The sequence below is a fragment of the Cornus florida genome, unplaced genomic scaffold (genome assembly GCF_030987335.1).
Source record: "Cornus florida cultivar Cherokee Brave unplaced genomic scaffold, ASM3098733v1 CherokeeBrave_3.0.0_Hap2_Chr11, whole genome shotgun sequence".
NCBI classification, from domain to species: Eukaryota; Viridiplantae; Streptophyta; class Magnoliopsida; order Cornales; family Cornaceae; genus Cornus; species Cornus florida.
In genome coordinates, this window is record NW_026775581.1 from 81,669,524 (window position 1) to 81,690,290 (window position 20,767).

General features: G+C 32.7%; 1 protein-coding gene and 1 long non-coding RNA gene across 2 annotated transcripts; both read left to right on the forward strand.

Annotated features, from left to right (window-relative positions):
• Positions 1-1,644: 1,644 nt before the first annotated feature.
• Positions 1,645-13,029, forward strand: LOC132283089 (uncharacterized). Its single transcript, XM_059784983.1, has 6 exons — positions 1,645-1,863; positions 5,430-5,557; positions 5,977-6,080; positions 6,204-6,291; positions 9,079-9,140; positions 12,556-13,029. The coding sequence occupies exons 1-6, from the start codon at positions 1,751-1,753 to the stop codon at positions 12,706-12,708; spliced, it is 648 nt and encodes a 215-aa protein (XP_059640966.1). The 5' UTR covers positions 1,645-1,750; the 3' UTR covers positions 12,709-13,029.
• A 2,028-nt stretch (positions 13,030-15,057) lies between these two features.
• Positions 15,058-19,398, forward strand: LOC132285437 (uncharacterized). The gene is made up of 2 exons (XR_009472542.1): positions 15,058-15,300; positions 19,187-19,398. It is a non-coding gene; the product is annotated as an uncharacterized LOC132285437 (long non-coding RNA).
• Positions 19,399-20,767: the final 1,369 nt, after the last annotated feature.

The window sequence follows — 20,767 nt, forward strand, 5'->3', positions numbered from 1 at the left end:
CATTGTAACAGAGTGATAGAAGGGTCTATTTGATATCTTTTTTATATGAAAGAGAAAAATAGTATTTGGTTTCTTAGAAAATATTTGAGTTAAAAAAAGTTATGTTTTTAAAATTTCTTTGAAAACTGTTTTTATTAATTGAACCAAACAAACTAAAGAGTGTGTCATTTCTCTTTTAACCAAAATACACTTATCCAAATGGTTCGATTGTCCACCATTTTACGTTTCCAATTTTATGTAAAAGTATAAACAATGTCTTGGTGATTTAATATGAAAGTAAAACATGTGTTGTAACTAAAATTTGTTACACAATGTTTCAAAACCAAAAAAAATATATATATATATATAGTGTTGAAATGATTGTAAAAAAAATATGATATTTATTATTATGTTTTTTTTAAAAAAACATAAACTTGTCACAATTACAAATAGCAAAAACAAGTGAAAACATATGCTTGGTTCAATTTTAACTACAAATAAAAAAATTGTACAAATATGTATTTGGCTGAGAAATCAATTTTTTTTTTTAAATTCTACTTTAAAAAAATTAAAAATTATCTTTTATTATTATCCGAAAATAAATTTTAAAATTTTTCAAAATTGCTTTAAGAGAGTCACAAATCAATAATTTTGGAGTATCATGTAAAATGTTATCAAACTTGTTTTTCACTTATTTGACAAACACATAAAAAAAATAATAATAAAAAAAAATACACACCCACAGGGAAAAAAATTAAAAAATAAAAAATAAATCCCACCAATTTTATGGCACAAGTCACATGACCAAAATCACATTATAAATAGGACTAATTCCATAAAATCTCTACTATTTTCAAATATTGATCATAAATCCCTAACTAATTTCAAAAAACCCCCGACATTTTAAAAAGTGATCAAATTACTCTAATATCAATGTCCGACCTGTTAACGAATTTGACCTTATGATTACTTTAAAATTAAAAGTTGATATATATTATTTTAAAATTACAAGAATACCCCTGAATAGGTCTTCTTCCTCTTCACTGGAACCGGGTCATGGTAGAATAGGTTCATCGAAAATTTTGATCTAGCTTGGTGACTTTGGGGGTATGGATGAACAAATCATCAAAGTTGCTCGAACAGCGACCATCAAGCCACTGGTATCAACCAATGTGGCAATACTGGTGAGGTTACCTTGGGCGACAACTTTCAGTCATTGTGAAGGTAATGAGTTGCTCGTAAGCGACCTCGCCCAACCTCTCCGTTTCCTTCTCTTCTTATATCATTCTCTCTCTTTAATTATATCAACCATCATACCCCCAAAGTCACCAAGCCAGATCAAAATTTTCGATGAACCCATTCTACCATGACTCGGCTCTTCTGAAGAGGAAGAAGACACATTCATGGGTATTCTTGTAATTCTAAAATAATAAATATCAACTTTTAATTTAATAGTAAATCATAAGATCAGATTTAACATTTCACAGCCCGGTTAATAGGTGGGATACGAATTTTGATTTTGGGGCAATGTGCTGGGACAATGTGATTACTTTTTTAAATGTCTGAGAGTTTTATAAAATAAGTTTGGGGTTACGATCAAAATTTAAAACCAGTGGGGTTTTTATGAAATTAGCCCTTATAAATAAAACGTATAGCCAAACTGGGTCTTGCTTTTCCAATTTATTACGAATCTCTGGTCAATCTTAGCAAATTTCGAAACCCTAGCTTCGTGTGTGTGTGTGTGTGTGGTGTTGGGAGGGCCTGAGCGACCATGGTTTTCTACTTCAAAGCCCGACCAGAGGCCGGTGATTACACCATCTTCATGGGTCTCGACAAGCACGAGAACGAAGAGCTCATCAAATACGGCTTCCCCGAAGACATTTGGTGTGTGTGAATATATATATATAAATATATAACTACATGTATATATGTTTGCGACTGTATTATCTCTTTTGTGATTTACTTGCCACAAATTCAATTTTTGGGTACTCTTGGTATTGCCTACAGTTTTTTCTTGATATGAATTGCATTCATTTCATGGTCTAGTTATATCATTTTTACTTGTTTTGATCTATCAAATTTCGTGTGTATATGTATGTTTATATGTGCATAGCTCGCTATCAATTTTGCAAGGAAATTGTGCTTCTTGATTTGTACTAACGTTGTGTTTGGAAGCATGGAATTGGAATTGGAGGAAAATTGGTTCAAATTTTCAACTATTTTTTCTCCAATTCCAAATTTTTTATTTCATGTTCCCAAACATAGTTTTACGTTTCCTTAGTGTTTTATTGTCAGATAATATGATTGTTTGTCTTTAATTGTGCAAATTTGTGTTTGTTATGACAACAGGGTCTTTTTGAATTTGTTCTACTTTTTCTTAGGACCCGCAATTCGTAGTTTTTTCATATTTTATGTTATTTTTCGTTTTTGGTTCTTTAGCTGCTTTATGCAGTTGCCTTTGGCGGCAGCATCGCGAAACACAACTCACAATTCGCGTGTATATGTAGGTTTATATGTGCATAGTTCGCTATACTGATCTCAGTTTTATCTTTACATGATTTCATCTGTTTATATTTTGTCGTCACGGCCACAATTTCATGGAATATTCTCGCTGATTATGTATTCATTTCCCGAGATTTAGCTTTTCGTTTACTGATCAATTTCGTGACTCTTTCTTAATTCTCCAATACTCAGATTGGTGCTAGTTAAGATAAGAATAGCTTTTGAGTAGGCCCTACACTTATTTTGCTTGGAATGTCAATTTAGGTGGAGATAGAAAAACGAAAAACTGGGGAAACAGCTTTTACACAGAGGACCAAAAAAGAAAATAAAAGAAGAAAAGGCCAAACTTGATGTAGCACAGTGGTTAAGTGCTGGGATGTTATCTAAACTGGAGGTGGGGTTGTGGGTTCAATTCTTACAGTTGAAGTGTTGAACAAAAGAACAGAGGGAAGGTCGGAATATTTCAGCAAGGTATTAATAGTTGACAAATGAATTATATGGCAGATTGGCTAAAACACCTGATAAACTGATAATTTAAGTTGTTAAGTGGTTCGAATATTGGTTGATATAGAGTTTTTAAGCTTCAGCATCCGTTGTAACTTTTTATTTGGAAAAATGCACTTTTCTTATTGCTATTACAATTCATCTCCATCAATCACAATTTTTTTTTTGATAATTAAAATTATATTAGAAAAGCATTGAAAAGGGGAATGCGTCTCTAATACACAAAAACGAGAAACCTAAGGACCAATAGAGTCCAAAAGATCAAATAAATCATCTATCGAGGAGCAAGCGCTGCCTCTTACATAATAGAAAAGAGAATGAAGAATATGAGATTTTAAGTTTGCAAGAGACGATTCCTTTCCTTCAACATTTCTGTTATTTCTGTCTCCAAATGCACCACCAAACACAATGTGAGACAATCCTCCAAAAATCACGAGCATGACCAGTAACAGGGCATCTTTTCCAAGCGTTGATTAATTGAAAAGTTAAAGAGGCACCAAAAGTTATAGAGGTTTGACAATTGTTAGGGATCTTCTTTGATGCAATATGAAGGTGTTCTATTAGTTTCTTTGTTTTATTAATCTTGCTGCATTGTAGCAGTGGTTCCCGTTATAATCTGTAGTTAAATTCTTAACAAGACCATAGATGTTTTTGAATTATGTACAAAACTTAGGTAATCAGAATACATAGATGTGAGGAAAGCATGACAAAAATAAGGATCTAGATAAGTGGGACTGTGAGAGAAGAAAAATATAAATTTGAAGTAAATACTTCCATGAAAGAATTGAAGTAGTATCTTTGGGAGAAGATGAGCTTGAGCTAACTAAAGCTGTTTGTGATTTGTATCAAGGATCATTGCATTTGCTTATATGAAGAAGAGGCTTGGATTGAATTTATGCATACAGAGAGAGGGATGGCCGTTTTTAGCTTAGTTGAAGTGGTATGATATGCCTATGCACGAATAAAATTTAACACTAGTTAGAGTAAATTAGCAAAATGGGATTTTTTAAGCGAATTTAAATTTTAAGGATATGGATTTGTTAGAGTTTACTTCATTTCTTGGTGTAATAGTAAAAGCTGAAAAGAATGAGGACTCTGGTTCAAGTTTCAATTTGTGCAAACAATTTCAAAGTTTATATCTATACTTAGTCATCCCCTCCTATCACCTTGTGTAAGTGGGACCAACACTGGGTAATGGCATTTTACTACTTGAACTTGATTTTACAAGGACAAGGAAGGCATAAGAATAAACACATGAGATTTCGTAGCGGCAGATGACACAACTGTCAGTGTGGTGAAAGTATAGTCTATATGGACTTATGGAGTGAATTGGCCAAACAAGTAACCTACCTTGTGTGGTTGGGAAATAAAAAAAAAAATCATTTTATAGTTAACTTCTTGATGTCCTAAACACATGAGATTTCATTTTATGGTTTTGCTTTTCGGACAGAAGAATTGATTTTTTAGAGAAGTCAAAGGAATTTTCAAGAGAAAAACTCACTAGTCGTAGAGGCTGGTAATTCTTTTGGATGATTGTAGGGGGTTAAACAGCTGGAACTCACGGATGCTGGATATGCATGCTTTAAAGTAGTACGGTGAGGAAGTTATCAAGCCGGCTTTAGTAAATTGGGAATTAATTAGATTAAACTAAATTTGATGGTAGCAGCATTATGATGTTCCATGCTTGGGCAGTGGTAGCACTGTCATTGTTTGCTCTAATATGTGGATTGAGATTAGATCTAAATGCTACTTGGACCATTAATATCGGTGAAGTGGAATCACCAATGTTTAGATAAGGTTCAACAACATTAATATTTTCTTCAGGATATTTCTTTGCGAAGGATCCTGCAAAGGAAGTTAAGTAGACTAATGATGCTGTTCCTTAACATTTTAGGTTCACAACTCTCATTATTTGGGTCAAGGAGATAGTAATAGTGAACTGTTTAGGGGGTTAAGCCAGTTTCATGTTCCTCTACCCTGTTTTTTGGTGGCCTATGATGAATCATTTTACTTACCAAAAGAAAGGGTTGATAGCTAATAGATGGAGTTACTGTATTACTTGATAATATGCATTGGAGGGTCACACAATTGCAACTCTCTTAACAATAAGCTGTGTGAATATAGAGACCTTTTTGACACTTTACAGTGTTCATCTTCTAGTCCTTTGTAATTGTTTTTGTATTTATCATGTTCTTACAAACTTCTGTGTGGCTCCTTAAATGCGAATTCTCTCTCTCTCTCTCTCTTCTCTAAGAGAAGTGCTTGAATTATGAATATATATCTTAGCACAGCTCTGTGGTAGGGTTTATCTACGGCAGGTCATCTGTCTTTTTGATTGGTTTGAAAAATAGAATCATCTGGCCATAGACTAAAGTTATAATTTTATTACCCAATCCTTTCCTTAATGTTTAGTAGTTCCTTGACAGTGATTTGTTCTACTTCAGGTTCCATGTGGATAAAATGTCCTCAGCCCATGTTTACGTGAGACTGCATAAGGGCCAGACAATTGATGATATATCTGAAGGTCTTCTTGAAGATTGTGCTCAACTAGTCAAAGCAAACTCCATCCAAGGCAAATTTTCAATACTTCTTTTTTATAACGGTTTTGTCATAGACAGTCATTTTCTCTTTAATTAAGGCATGAAATTGAAAATTTAGCACTAAAGTGATCTAATAACTAAAATTTTAGTAAAAAAAAAATTACATTACATAAATGAGGTAAAATTTTATTATAGAGGCAAAACTATCTATTTAGATTAATATGAAACCATCTTCTAATAAATGAATTCTACATTCAGTTAAAAGGCAAAATCTCTTGGCTTAGAGTCTAGAATTTTTTTAGTTAATTTTTTTTTTCCTGTTAATTGAGAACTGATAGTGTTATTAAACACACTTATTAAACTCATATTTATATGAGGTAATGTCAAATTTTTATGTATTTTTTGTGATTTTTAGTTACATTTTTTGTTGGCGTTCTTTATTATTTTTTAGGAAACAAGGTGAATAATGTTGATGTTGTTTATACTCCTTGGCAAAATCTGAAGAAGACCGCTTCCATGGATGTTGGCCAAGTTGGTTTCCACAATTCAAAATCGGTGAGCTATTTTCTGCATTTTTAGTGCATGCATGTTATTTACTTTTGGATATTTTATTGTTTATCGGATTATTCATGGACGATGGAGAAGATCTTTGTTTGATATTGGTATGCTGCTGTTTAGGTCCGTACTGTGAGAGTGGAGAAGCGAATTAATGAGATAGTTAATAGATTAAACCGGACAAAAGTGGAACGAAAACCAGATTTGAGAGGTAAAGTTCAAGATCTCCTATATATATATATGTGTGTGTGTGTGTGTGTGTGTGTGTGTGTTATGTTTAGATTGAACTAGCCTTTGGCACCTGATTTTATCTGAATGAAACGTGATGTTGTGGGGTTGCAAAAATGTAAAGGAAGAACCCAAAACCTACTGCAGTATCCACAAGACAAGCAGAAGAGAAAGCCTTAAAATTCTTATCAAACTGAATAATCAATAAGGATACCAAGTTTTTAGAGTTCTCATTTTTCAAACCCTTTTACGAGTTGAAAGTATTGGAACTCTTAATTCTTTTATGGATTTTAAGAAGTGGTTTTAGAGCCTGAAAATGAAATCCCTTCTTTTCAAATCCTTAAAGGAAGAGATTAAGAACATAGACGTGTTTTAATCGCTACCAACACTACATTACCATGACCACTACTGATACTGTTGTCCACCATCATTGATACGTTACCAAGGGCTGCCACCACCATTGCTACATACCACTGTGTTGCCACCACAGAGACCCCCTATCACCAATACTACATTTTTATTAAGATATTGACCACCACTGCAGCTACTGTTGTTGCCATTGCCACTGTCACTACCGTCACCATTGACTCCATGCTACCACCATTTCACTGCCATCAACTGTTTCAGTTACTGCCTCTCTATCACTGCTACTGCGTCCGTGATAATCATGGCTATTAGTGCTCGTCTATTATAACCACAAATGCTTCCCTTAGGATCATCAGACCTTCATTTTATAAGAATTCAATAGACTCATCCACACTATAAATTTTAACAATGAGGGGATTTTTCGTTTTCTTCTATTCCAAGTCTTTTTTTCCCCCAAATATTCTAGTAATAAGAAATTCTTCATCCCAATACGCTCTTGCGTCCTTTTTTTCCATCTTGGCGTTCTGTAGCTTCCAAAAATCTTAGAAAATGAATAATAACTTGCTAAAAATCCTAATATCCCCCTCATTTAGATAGATTGCTGGCGATGGAGAGCTAAAATTCATTTCCAAAAGGACTTGAGGTGGGTACCTTGCTTTTAGAGATTTGTTTTCTCATTTGTTTAAAAATTTCTAGCCTCTTCAAGGCTCCATTAAGCAAATTTGTGGTTTGTTTAAACTCTTCAAATTCCCTCTCAAATCTCTTTCTTGGAACTCCCTTTTTTCAAATAATTTTTGTTAATGCTGGGGAACTGGAAAATCAGCCTTCTTCTCATGAGATAAAGTCTTTTATACTATGTTGGCTCATTCACTTCTATATTTGTTTTAATATGTTCTTGAATTGAATTGATTCCTCTTCCTACCCCTGCTCAATCTGTGCTGCTAATATGATTTGGAAAGTTAAAGTCTCTTCTGATGTTAAAGTTTTGGTTTGGCTAGTAGCTCACAGTAGGGTTAATACCAACGAAATGCCCAAACTTGAGGCATCATAAAGCTTTAAGCACAGACATTTGTGTGATGTGTTAAATGAGTATCTAGACTTCTAGCTGTCTCTTTACTTATTGTCATGTATCCTTCATACTTTGACATAGATCGTTCGCTCTTGCAAGGATTATGTGGATTGCTCCTAGGGACATTGACTCTTAACTTGCTACTTCTTTGGTGTCTTTAGGGGAGAAAGCTAAATGAAAGGATTAACATGATCTTGTAAGATTGTATTCTTCGGGAAAGGAATTTTGGGATTGGGCTCATTTTCTAGATTCCCTAGGCGTTCACTTCAAACGGCTTTAAGGGTATCCCCCTATCTGAACATATTTGTGGCTGATTGATTGTTGTGTCATTAATGTTATCTATGCTGTTTGGACGTCTCTTGTCCTACTGTAGGAGGAATAGAGTTTGACTTCAATTGCTGCTTTCCTTGGAATAGGTAACAATTATCATAGCATCTCTTGAGTTGATCTAGGTAGTATGATTTGTGAGTTCTTTAAGTAGGCCGGCTATGAATTCGCTGTTAAGGCGGAGATTTGAGCTCTTTTGGAAGTTCTAGCATGCTTTGGCTATGGGGCTTCCTCATATTTTCCTAGAGGAAGATTATGATACTTTTGTTAGATTAGTTATTAGAGGGTGCTTCATATGTTCAAGGCCATATAACCATTTGATGGTAGAGAGTGTTGATATTTTCACAGCTTTACGTGTAGATATTCAGTGAATTATGAGGTCCGCCAATGATTAAGTGGACACATTGGCTAGGGTTGCAGCTTTTTTGATGACTCCTATATTTAGGGCAACTTCAAGCCTTCAATCCTCCTTGGGCTTATACTAGGTATGGGGCGGGTACTTGGAATCTGTTCTTGTGGGTAGTTACCTCGTGCTATCTTTTCTTCTTCATTTGTATGAATATCTGTTGTTTAGTTGTTTACTTTTTTTTCTTTTTCATTCAATGATATCTCATCCTTCCGGTTTGTGCTGTCCTCTTCTATAATTTAATATAATTACTTCTCTTATTTCTTATCCCAAAAAAGAAAAAAATAAATTTGACTTTTAAAACCCTAATAATTATTAAAACAAGAAAATAAAATAATGAACTTCTAGTATATGAAAATTGAAATAGTATAATTAAAATTCATCTAAACTTGTAATTGATACCATGGTATATTGTCCTTTAAATTTTAAACAACTTTTTGGTTTGATATACCTTGCTTCTCTATAGGATTCTGTAAATTTTACTTCATATTATGATTTTTTCCACACGTTCTTTATATTTTTTTATCAGCCTTCAAATATTAATTTGCTCTTATAACCTCCCTTGTGGCATTGTGAGTAACTTTTGTATTGCACGTGTACAGCTGAGCGAGAGGCAGTTAATGCAGCTGAAAGAGCAGAGAGGAAGCAACAGCTGAGAGATAAAGTGAGTCTTATTTTCTGAACTAATTTTAGACAAGTGAGATCAAGAAATAGGTGTATTATGATTTATGCTGTAGTCTTATATGTTGGTGCATCATACGACATGGAGAATATACACGTCATATATTTACTATATTATTTTAAGTTGAAGATATATAATAATCGTTAAGGTGTTCAACTTTGAATATACCTTTTCTGGAAGCTTTTTTGCCCTCCAAATAGGAACTTTAAGTCTGAAAATATCTGGGAGAAGGAATTATTTGGGAAACTAGACGCATGATATTCAACTTTAACATTTTTATATTTTTGTCAGATGTATGTGGTTGACAAGAGGCGATGTGTGTTTAAAATTCTACTCTCTTGGGCTTAGATTTGTTCTTAAATCATTTGTAATCAGGCTAAGCTTCCTACCTCATCCCAGAACCTTTTCTGGCCTTCCCATTGCCCTTAAAAAAACTGCATCATGCTCCACATGGTTTGTTCTCATGGAAACAACTTTTCCAGATAGTCAGGTAAGTTGCTGTTGTGCCTATATTTTTGGTCGTTGGAAACTTGTACCTCAAATTATTCTTTAATCAACCATTTGCTGATTAGTAGCAGATATGTAAAGAATTACGCAATTATTTGTAATAATTATTTTAGGCTTGTAACACATGCTTCTTTGTATAATTTCCTCCCATCGAGCTCTCTTTTTCATTCTTAAATTCTATCATGAGCTGTCTGCATTTTTAGGACCAGGTGGAATAAATTAAATTAATATTCTTGGATCAGTAATTTCTACGTCTGAGTTTCCAATTTTTTTCTGGTATATCATTCTTACTAGAACCATCAATTTGTTAAACAAAACCATATCCGCAATCATCTAGGTTTCCATTAACTTGTCTTTCATCTGTTTAGTCATCTTCGTCTCAATAAGTTTTTTCACTGGTGAACCTTGCTGTACAACCAGATATACAACAAAGTATACTCTGGTTGACATCCCATAAGCACATCTCACTTCACCATCCCTTCTGTATTCCATTGTCATATGTTCTTTAATGTCCTACAATCATTATCCTGTGAGGTGTCCGTGATGAATTTCCCTAGAAGGTGCCAGTTATTTGATGGACTTGTTTCCAGTTTTTTGTACAGTTGTTACTCTTGTTAGTAGAAACAACTCTGTACTTTATTGCAAAACAGCCATGATTTCATATTCTTTTGGGAGGAAGAGAGAGTAAGAGAAGAGAAGTGTTTTGAAAATTCTTCCCTTGTCTACATTTTGATTCATTTGAGGAGGAGAAAAAAAGAGGAGGAATGATTAGGAAAGAATATTTTTCTCAAGGTCCACAGAAAGTATGTTCTTTTTTAGCCAAGAGTACAAGTATAGAACAAGTATATTGGTGAGCCTCTCTGTCTTTCCTTTTTCTGCATCCTGCTTCTGTCACCATAATTACATTCCTTTCTTTTTCCTCTTCTCCTCTCTTTAATTTTCTTCTTTAGTTGAGGAATTTAAAGTTATGTAAATGTAAGTTCTTCTGGCTGTTCTGCCATTAAACTAATGTCTTATAAAGTTTATTGTATGAGGCTTTGGTTTGTCAACAATCAACATCACGGCTACTCTCCCCCTCTCGTAGTTAAAAATATTTAAAAGAACTGAAGATGTGAAGCCTGGACTATAGAGCTTTGAAGAATACGGAAAACCCAAACAGAAACTCCTCAAAAAATTTCTAGCTCAAGAGTCAACAAAAATAGGGATTTAGTATGGCTACTTTTAGTTTGGGAAGCTGAGCGCTTCATGAAAGGTCCTCTTGTGTTCCCATTTATTGGGCAGAGAGGGGCTGTTCCAAATAATGCTCTATCATTCCTACCCTTTAACAGTAGAGGATTACTAAAATACAGGCTCTTTGGCAGATCTCAGAGCAAACCAACAAAGCCCAGAAGGAGTAAACACAGCAGTTACAAAGCTCCAAAGCGACCAGATAATGCATATTTAGTGGTCCATTGACTTCAATTTCTCCTTTCTCATGCTGCAACTTTTTGTAGTCGCCCAATCTCAAAATAATATGCTGTTAAAATTTTGTCGTGAGGGGGTTAAAATGACACATGCACAAGCAGGGAAGTCCTGCCTGGTTCAAAATGTAGAACGATAAAACAAGAATGCCATATGATATCTTATGCTGTAATCACCTTTTAAAGATGTTATACTCTTAAGCATGGTTACCAGAAAATGCCGACGCCCTAGCAACTTCTACTTCTGATCGCATGTTTCAAAACATGGTCCATTTACATTTCGAAGCACTCAATTTAGATATTTGAAGATATTTTCAAATTCCTTCAGTTTGTTCTACTCCTTACTGAAAAATTAATTGAAATTCAACAAGATTGAGTTTCTTAGGAAAAATATTTAAGGAAGTAGTCATATCACAATATAAGCTGAAATTTTGTAGCATACAGTGACTTTTTAAATTTATTTTGCATAATAAATTCCTATATATTAAATTTGAAATATTTAGGTGCCATTGCTGTGCATGCAATGGTAAAAAGTCTAGGCTGAACCTTTAGGCCATCAAATTAAAGGTCATTTTGTACAAAATAATGCCACTTTTTTTTGCCTTCAGTGTTCCTCTCCCAGGTCCCAGCACCCTGCATAGACCAGCACTGGTAATGGCAGAATTCCCATATATAAAATTCCTAAATATAGAACTTGTGCATTATAATAACGTTACATATCATTTTCTATGAAAAAAAAAAAAAAAAAACTCTCGCATATAGAAATATTTAAATGAATCTATTTGATCTCTATAATCCACCATATCGTAGTTTTTAAATATTTGGTGTACCATGTTCGTGTTCCAAGTTTTTGTTCCATGTACCGAAATGAATTCAACAAAACCTTGTCTCAACTTTTGGACTTGGTAACATGTATCATTTTGCATTATTCTCATCTATCTAAAGCCAGAATTCCAGCTATTACTTGTTTTCATATCTGTTCTTTCTATAAATTCATGTTAATCTTGGTCTTCCCTTATTTGGAGCATCAGTCTCAACCTGAACCATATAGCTTCTTCTTTACGTATGCATCTTCTTTACGTATGTCCAAACAATCTTAATTGGTTTTTTCTCATTTTATTTCTAATGGATGCTAGTTCAAGTGGAACTCTTAACACTACCAGAATGGGAAATTGGATTGCAGTAAACATGGGTCAATCGCTGATAAATTATGATCATCGAGAAAAAAAAAGGACCATGGATTTAGACGTGAAGTATTTGTGACTAGGGTTTTGCTAAGAGTTTTGGCCTAGTATTTTACCTCTGCTTTCTTATAGCTGAATTAATTTCGTTTTATTTTGTATATTAAGATCAGATACAGTTGCTGGTAACCCTGGGATGACTTTAACCAAGTTTCATTTTTAATTCCTTGTTTGTTGATGTTTATGCAGAAACGAAAGGAGGATATGGAGAGGCTTGAAAAAGAGAGACAGGCAGAGGTAAGAAGCTACAAGAATTTGATGGTTGCTGATAAGATGACATCTAACAAAGAGATCGCATCAGCCAACAAGTCCTTGCAAGAAATGGAAGAGGACTTCATGTAGAACACAAAAGTATGGAACTACTTCCCAATCGTCGCCACCTTATTGCAGGAAATGAGAAATTTGTCGAAAAGTAGTTTGGGGTGGGTGATTGTTCTGTTCATCTGTTGTGTTGTGATTGTAGGCATAAATATACTCCCTGGTGAAATGAAATCTCGAGTTCTGAACCTTTTTTTTCTCTATTTGAGTGTTAATAATGAGGGGAAGAAAATTGGATTTGCAACTTTAAAAGAGGGAGATGAACTTGCTTTGTATGACATGTGCATTTGGATAATGATGATAATCATGATTATAAATTTACGTTGTTGGTTCGTGGGTGATAAACATGTCTCAGATTGATATTAAAAAACAAATGATCTTGCTGGTCTTGGTCATATACTTGATGATTCTGTTGTATTGATTTTTGTTTTGTTTTGCTTTCTCGAGTTGATTAGATTAGAAGATTGAATGTCACATAGGTATAATACAATTTCAAAATATGAAAAAGGCGAAAATGATATTGACATGCTAAGATATTGATATATCGTCGCACTATTTTTGTGGTTATTCTTATGACTTATTTTTTAAGCTACAATTGAAATAATACATGTCACATAATTAAATATATGTCGTATTAAAATGATCTTAGAAAAAAGATCAAAATATTTTAAAAGATCGCTTTCAATTAAGAGCATATTGACCAATTCAATCCCCAGACTTTAAAGGGGCCACAAACTTTCTTTTTTGGTTTTCGAAAGTTGAAGAAGCTAATATATAAATAAAAATAACTGTCTTTGGCCCAAGCAAACCCAAACATGATGGGGGACAAAGAACCCAGAGGCCCAAACAGAAAAGATACAACATTTTAACAGCCTGAGGCCCAAAATGAAAACAAACAAAAACCAACAATGACCGTTAATTAGCCGTTAGGTGGAATCTGGCACAAATCCGGTCGGCAAGCTTTAATGGCTAATCCAAGCTCATTGGCTTCAAGACATTAAGAATATGGTTTGGACTTTGCATGCAATTGTAGCCTAACGTGATATATAGAAATACCCAATTATAAATTAGTTGCAGACAAGTTTTATTCATACTTGAAACACTAGTTTTCATAACTAGTTTCCAACATATATACAGACGTACAAATAATAAACTGTAAAATTTAAATTATAAAAATGAATATAATTTATAGTAATACATATGGATAAAATTTTGATTTTTTTATAAACTCATTTCCATCTTATTAAATATTATATTTAGTGGACATTTCCCAGAGGTGTAACTATCTTTATATTTAGGAGCCTGTTCAAAATTTTGGTCTATCCAGCCTATTGAATTCAAACTAAAAATATTATTTGATTAAAAAAGTACACAAAAAATAAAAAATCTATAGTCCTTTAATGGTAGTAAAGAATTATTTTGTTAGAGGGGCTTTTATTTATTTATTTATTTTATTTTATTTATCTTCATGGCTATTTGAATTGGTTGTGCATTTGTTTTAGGATTTTATTTGTTGGTGATTTTAATGTTAAGTATTTAGAGTTTGTTTTATTTTATTTTTATTCACTTGGCTATTGGAATTGTTGTGCAACATTTCATTATTTAGTAGAATTTTTTTATTTAATTGTATTTTTTTTCATTGGTGATTTTTTTTTTTTTTTTTTTTTTTTTTTTTTTTTTTTTGCAGTTACTTGTATGGATGGGAGATATATATATATATATATATATATATATATATATATAAAAGTATTATATATATGTGTGTGTGTGTGTGTTTAGTATAAAATATATATATATATATATATATATATATATATATATAAACTTTATTAAGATTATATATATATATATATATATATGTATATTTATATATATAGGGATAGATACTTGTATATATATAAAGGCACATATATTCGCATGGTAGGTTGCTGAAGTTATTAACATTAGTATTTAAAATTTAATTGTAATATATATTTATATATATATATACACTAAGAAATGACACGTGATGAATATTTTGTAATTTATTTTATATTTGGTAAATTATTTTATTAAATAATTACTTATTTTATTTATTTTAATAATAATTTAAAACTCTTTTATTTTAATTTATTTTATTTACAGAGACTCTTATATTTTAATTCATATTATATTAATAAATAAATATTTTTTATATTAATAAATAAATACTGAAACACTTTACGTTTCTAATAATAATAGTATATAGTGATTATTGTATATAAATGGGCTTAGTGGCCCAAATTTATCCATACATTGAGTCAAAGTCAAGTATTTCTCTAATTTGACCCAAAAACTGAGATGACACATGAAAAAAAAAAAAACTGTTTCATATTTCTGTGGCCTAAAATACCCTTTTCTACAATGACCTAATTTCAAGCCCTAATGCCTCTTTCGTATTCCATTCGTGCAACCCTCTCTCCCCCTTCTTTGTAAACAGCGATGAACAAACCCTTAACCATATGATGACTTTCGTGCGACGAAGAACACGATGAACAGCGACCGGCGATCAGTGAGCAGCGACCAGAGGGGAGCGACCAGAGGGGAGCGACGAAGGTCGGCGACCAGTCACTATTGTTCAGTTCTACCAGGACGAAGGTACCTTTCATTCTTGAATTCTTTCTGTTCATCTTGTTCCTTTTGTTGCTTAACAAAATCATGGGGTTGTCATCCTTAGCAGGATTTTTGCTGATTTGGGTTCTAACTATTTTTTATTTTTTGATTTATGTGAAAAGAGAAGAATTTTTTTACTAGAAGGTGTTTAAAGTTCACACCCAATTTTTCTTGCCTTATAGTTTCTACCCAATTCATCACCAACTGTTTGGCACTATGGTCAAGCACTATCAATTCTGGCGTCTCGTCACCAATTTTCTCTACTTCCGGAAAATGGGTATAATTTGTTTAGTTTTGATTTTTTAAGTGATTCTGACTCATGTTGGAGTCTATGAAATGGTTTTCTGTAAATGGGTTCCCCAGTCTTTGATCTGAGTACCAGGCTTGTATTTTGTTCATTAGAAGGGTTCAAGATTAGCATTAGCATATTTTTTGTGTTTTAATATTATTTGTTCTAAGGAATCCGTTAGGGAGAAATGGTTGGTTGCAAGTCGGGACATGTCAAAATGCATAATTGATTTCTTATTTAAATGTACAACAATTACCAAGCCTTTTTCCCAACTACTTGCGCAAATGTGGAAAAATATATTCAATTAATTAATTGAAGTAGTCCTAAGTATTAGGGCAGTAGTATTGCTTCATTGTTATGTGTACAAAGAAGCTTTCTAGAGTTGACTTCATCTCCACCACCCTTTATTCTTTTGAACACATACACACACATATACTTTGACAACAATAAGTTGTGTTGCCAACCTGATTGGTTACTACTTTTAAATGAATCCTGAGGCCCAAAATGAAGCTGTCAGTTACTTCTCATATTTTCTGTAGATTTTCATGGAATTCAGGTAGTGCCTTTAATCAAATAGGGTGGAATTGGTTGCTTTGGATTTGTGTGCATTGATCTTTTGTGGTACTCTAAGAATTGCTCTTGCTTATCTTCAGAGTCTCGGTTAAGTTCTAATCATTTACCTTGGTGTTTTGGACCTTTGTGGATTTGCAACTCCTACCAGGGAAACTTTAAAACATAACAAAGAATGGATATTTAATGAAGGTCAAATGTACTTATCAAAAAAAAAAAAAAAAGGTCAAATGCAAATATTTCTTGGCATGCCTTCTTCTTGTATTGAATGCCCTCCTCTTAAAAGGAAAAAAGGTGACACGGGTACATTAATCCGAAATGAATTTCCAAAATTGATTGTTTTATGTCTTTATGTAATTTTGTTTTGCAATTATTAAATTCAACCAAAATGAATTTCCAAAATTGATGTTTTATGTCTTTGTGGGATTTTTTGTTTTCCAATTTTTAAAGTTCTCTTGCCAAGATAATTATACATTTGACTTTATTCATGGTGAAAATGAGGTTATGTCTCTAAAATATTTCTTTGTAGATTCATCTTTAGAATATGGAATCTCATTTATCTTACCACTTCATTTTTCATGTAACTTGTAATATTTGAGTGGACTGGTGACAACAATTTGCAAGCTTAAAATATTTTTCAATCTTTTCACTGTACTTGATCAAGGAGATGTGATTGCTTCTCTAATCTAGTAACACTTTTTCCCTTTGAAGTTTGTTGTAAAGATTCAATAATTTTTATGCGTTCTTAATTTGGCATTTAGTTTATCAAGGTCATCGAAATTTGTAGCCTCTCCTGGATTGAATAATCATGACATTTGTATACATTAAATCATTAGAGTTAATAAAAATGAATGGTTCCTATAGCACCGCTTTTGGATTTGTTCGATTACTTTTCTGTTTTTGTTGAGGAACTCATAATACATTCGTTATAATTGTCCCAAGTTAGTCGGGTTTTTGCCCTGCCTTCAAATAAACTATCAAAGTCAACTGAACTAAATTAAGCTTTATATCCTAGCTTCTTGATTTCGACTACACAGATCCATTCTCAAAATTCAACTATATCTTGATCCATAGTTTCTGTTAACTACACATACTATTCTGTCTTCTGATTGTTTCACGTTTGACCATCCTCGATTAATGCTACCTTTTGCCTTCTAATGAATGCATTTGTTTTCTTATACTGTATTTCCAAATGTTACTACTCACAGCTCTTTCCACCTCAACCTTTTTTATATACTATATTTTCACATGTTACCACTAACAGCTCTTCAACATCAACATTCGCATCCCGTTGTGCTTTTCCAATGCGCTTCTTAACTTCCCTAGACTTATTTTTATCATCCACATTCCTTGCCTTTCCTCCCCTTTATTATAGAAAGTCTTATGTTTGTAGATGCGTTTGGATAATTATCATCTTATCCCAGGGAAAAAAAATATTTGATCCAAATCACTGCGTTATACATAAGAATGCATGTACACGCAAGTCTTTATTTTGCATCATTTATTTACACGTGTTTTATATAAATTTGAAATTGGAATTTGTGCCCTTTAGTGATCATAACTCTAAATGATTTTTATCATCAGATATAATGTTTTTTGATATCAAGGCTCATGTTTACCATGACTTTAATTTGATTCCTTGTCTACTTGATTTACTTAATTGCATGTCTACGCACACCACGATAGATTTTCCTATTTTGTTGACACTTCAGACTTGCTTCCTCTTTATGCTAAAAATGATCATATATCATCACTAAAAGTTGAAAATATAGGGTAAAGTGGAAAAACGATCATATATACTCACAGCTCTTTCCACCTCAACCTTTTTTATATAAGAGAATATGTTTGGTTGAGAATATAAAGCTTGTTTAAAACTTATATAACATGAGTCTATGGCATACACTAAAATAGATATGATGATTTGGAAGGAGTACCCAATCTCAGACTATGAAGGTTAATTTATTTTCCTTATTAAGTCCTCAATTTGTCTTGTCTGATATCTATATCCCCTTAGCTGTCACTGTTTTCCTAAATTACTGAGCCTCAAATTTTTTTTTTTTTTCCTCTTTTGTCTAGATATTGTCAAATCATCACATGGCTAAAATTCATGTGATGTTTGTGAATTGGGCTCTATATTAGAAAACATATGATGACATAAAGAGATATGTGAGGTGTTGTCAAATCATCACATGGCTAAAGTTAGCAATAGTGGTGCTAGGTGCATAAACACGTGAACTATTATGAAAGACACCCTTATCATGTCAAAGAGGGAGATGTGTAAGTCCCTTTTGTAAAATCATGACAGGGTACAATTCATTCACATGTCTGTGAATTGGGCTCTATAAATAGACATATGACATATGCACAAAACCATAACATTAGCACTAGTAAGTCTCAGTTGTTGATGTATGGAGCGAAACTATATAGAGCAAAAGTACTCGTTAAGAGATGCGTGGATTGAAAATAGTTATACATTCTCAATCGTTCTCAAAACTATTCCATTTTTAACTCCTCACATCGATGGTTCATTTTTTTTTATGTAATGACGACTGGCATGTAATCGTCATCTCCTCCATCGGGATTTGGTGTGTAATTATTTTTCAATGTGTTCAAGTATGTATTTATTTTTTCTTCAATAAAATAAGTGATTGTGTTTCTACAAATGTACCCTATATAAAGTTGAGAAAATGAGAATTCCCTCATGGAAATATAAATGGTTTGTGTTGTGCTTGTCAATGTAATAATATTTAAAAAGATTGAAATATCGCAGTGGCCAACGTGCCCTAAGTGACCATATGATCTTATATATTTAAATTAGTTGATCCTTGCAATAGTTTACCTTTTCTTGGTTTTGTTTATTTCTGTATGTTGTTTTGTTCGTGCTTTTTGGTAGTAGTTTCTTCGCTATATTTTGTTTGTCAATGATGATGACTTCTATTTGATTCATAAATGACAATCTTGCTCTTTCCTTTTTGTGATTAGCATACTGAATTTCAGAATTGTGTGATGCAGCTACTTGGATTTTGTACCATGGACAATGAGGTGGTTTTTTGATAAGTGCAGACAGTAAGGCTCAAGTGCTTGAAGGTTTATAAATTTTTCAATAGCAGTGCTAGGAAATTGATGATATTCTTGACAAATGGATTTAGTTCCTGTTTTGGAACATTGATGAATGGTGAATTGTTTTGGAACATTGATAAATGATGAATTTTGTAATTGTAGAATGAATTTTTTGTATAGTGATAGGCAGACATCATTCATGCACAACTTGAAAGATGCATAAAAACATTAACGCCATTATTATGAAAGATGCCAAAGAGAGATGTGTAAGACCTGTCAATTCATCACATGGTTAAAGGTGCATAAAAACATTAACGCCACTATTATGAAAGATGCGAAAGAGAGGTGTGTAAGACCCTTTTGTCAAATCATCACATTGGAAAAATTGACTTGTCAGTGAATTGGGCTCTATTTTAGGAGACATATGAAGACACAAATGTTAAAGATAGAACTGTAATATAGAGAGATATGTGAGGTGTTGTCAAATCTATCATTCAAAAAATCGCGTGTTTGTGCCTTACACTCATCCCGGTTTGTGTATATTCCAACATTTCGGCCAATGAAAACAATGAAAACAACATAGTATCTTCGTCCTCCCATCAGTTATCTACAAAAAATTAACATTATCAAAATAAAGACATTACATAATTGTTATTTTTTTCACATAGATTTCTAGGTGCACTTATAAATAAATACATTACACAATCAAAATGCAGAAATCTATTTGAAAAAAAAAAAAAAAAAAATTATAATAACTTTAATTAAATAGAATCAAAATAAAGAAAATTGGATAATCAAAGTGCACTTAGAAATCTATTTGGAAAATAGATTTTTGAATAGCTTTGATCAAATATGAGAAAAATAAATATACTACATAATCAAAGTGCACTTAGAAATCTATTTAAAAAAGAAATTAACATTATAATAGTTTTGTTAAAATAAAAACATTAGATAAGTAAATTACACTTACAAATAGGGATGTTAATACTCTGCCTCATGACAACAATTAGATATTTATAACAACTTTCAAACACTAAGGCTTTTTCTTGATGATATGACCATACCTCTTTATCTGCCATGGTGTAAGTAAGGCTGTTTTACACAATTTGGCTTTTTCTTCAATAACATGGCTAGTCACAGAATATGACTCTCTATAAAAAAATCAGCTCTAGTACATACACAAAACCATCCCACTTCCTCATCTTATCTCTATAGACAAAATTATATGGTCAATACACAAACCAAATCCTATGTTGAAGCAGCATTCATTGGTTCTCTCTTGTTGATGTATGGAGCGCAATTATTTGGCTTCCATTCATTATAGCATTATAAGCTATTCCATTTTTAACTCCGCATATTTGAAGTTATTCCATTTTTAACTCCTCACGACACTTTGTGAGGCCATGAGACCCCTCCGACGTAAAGGATTTTGTTGCTTGCCATTGTCTTCAACCAGCAAATATTCTTCCTTCATATATAATAAAATACTAGGAAATCTCCTCACTATATATAATAAAATACTAGGAAATTTTC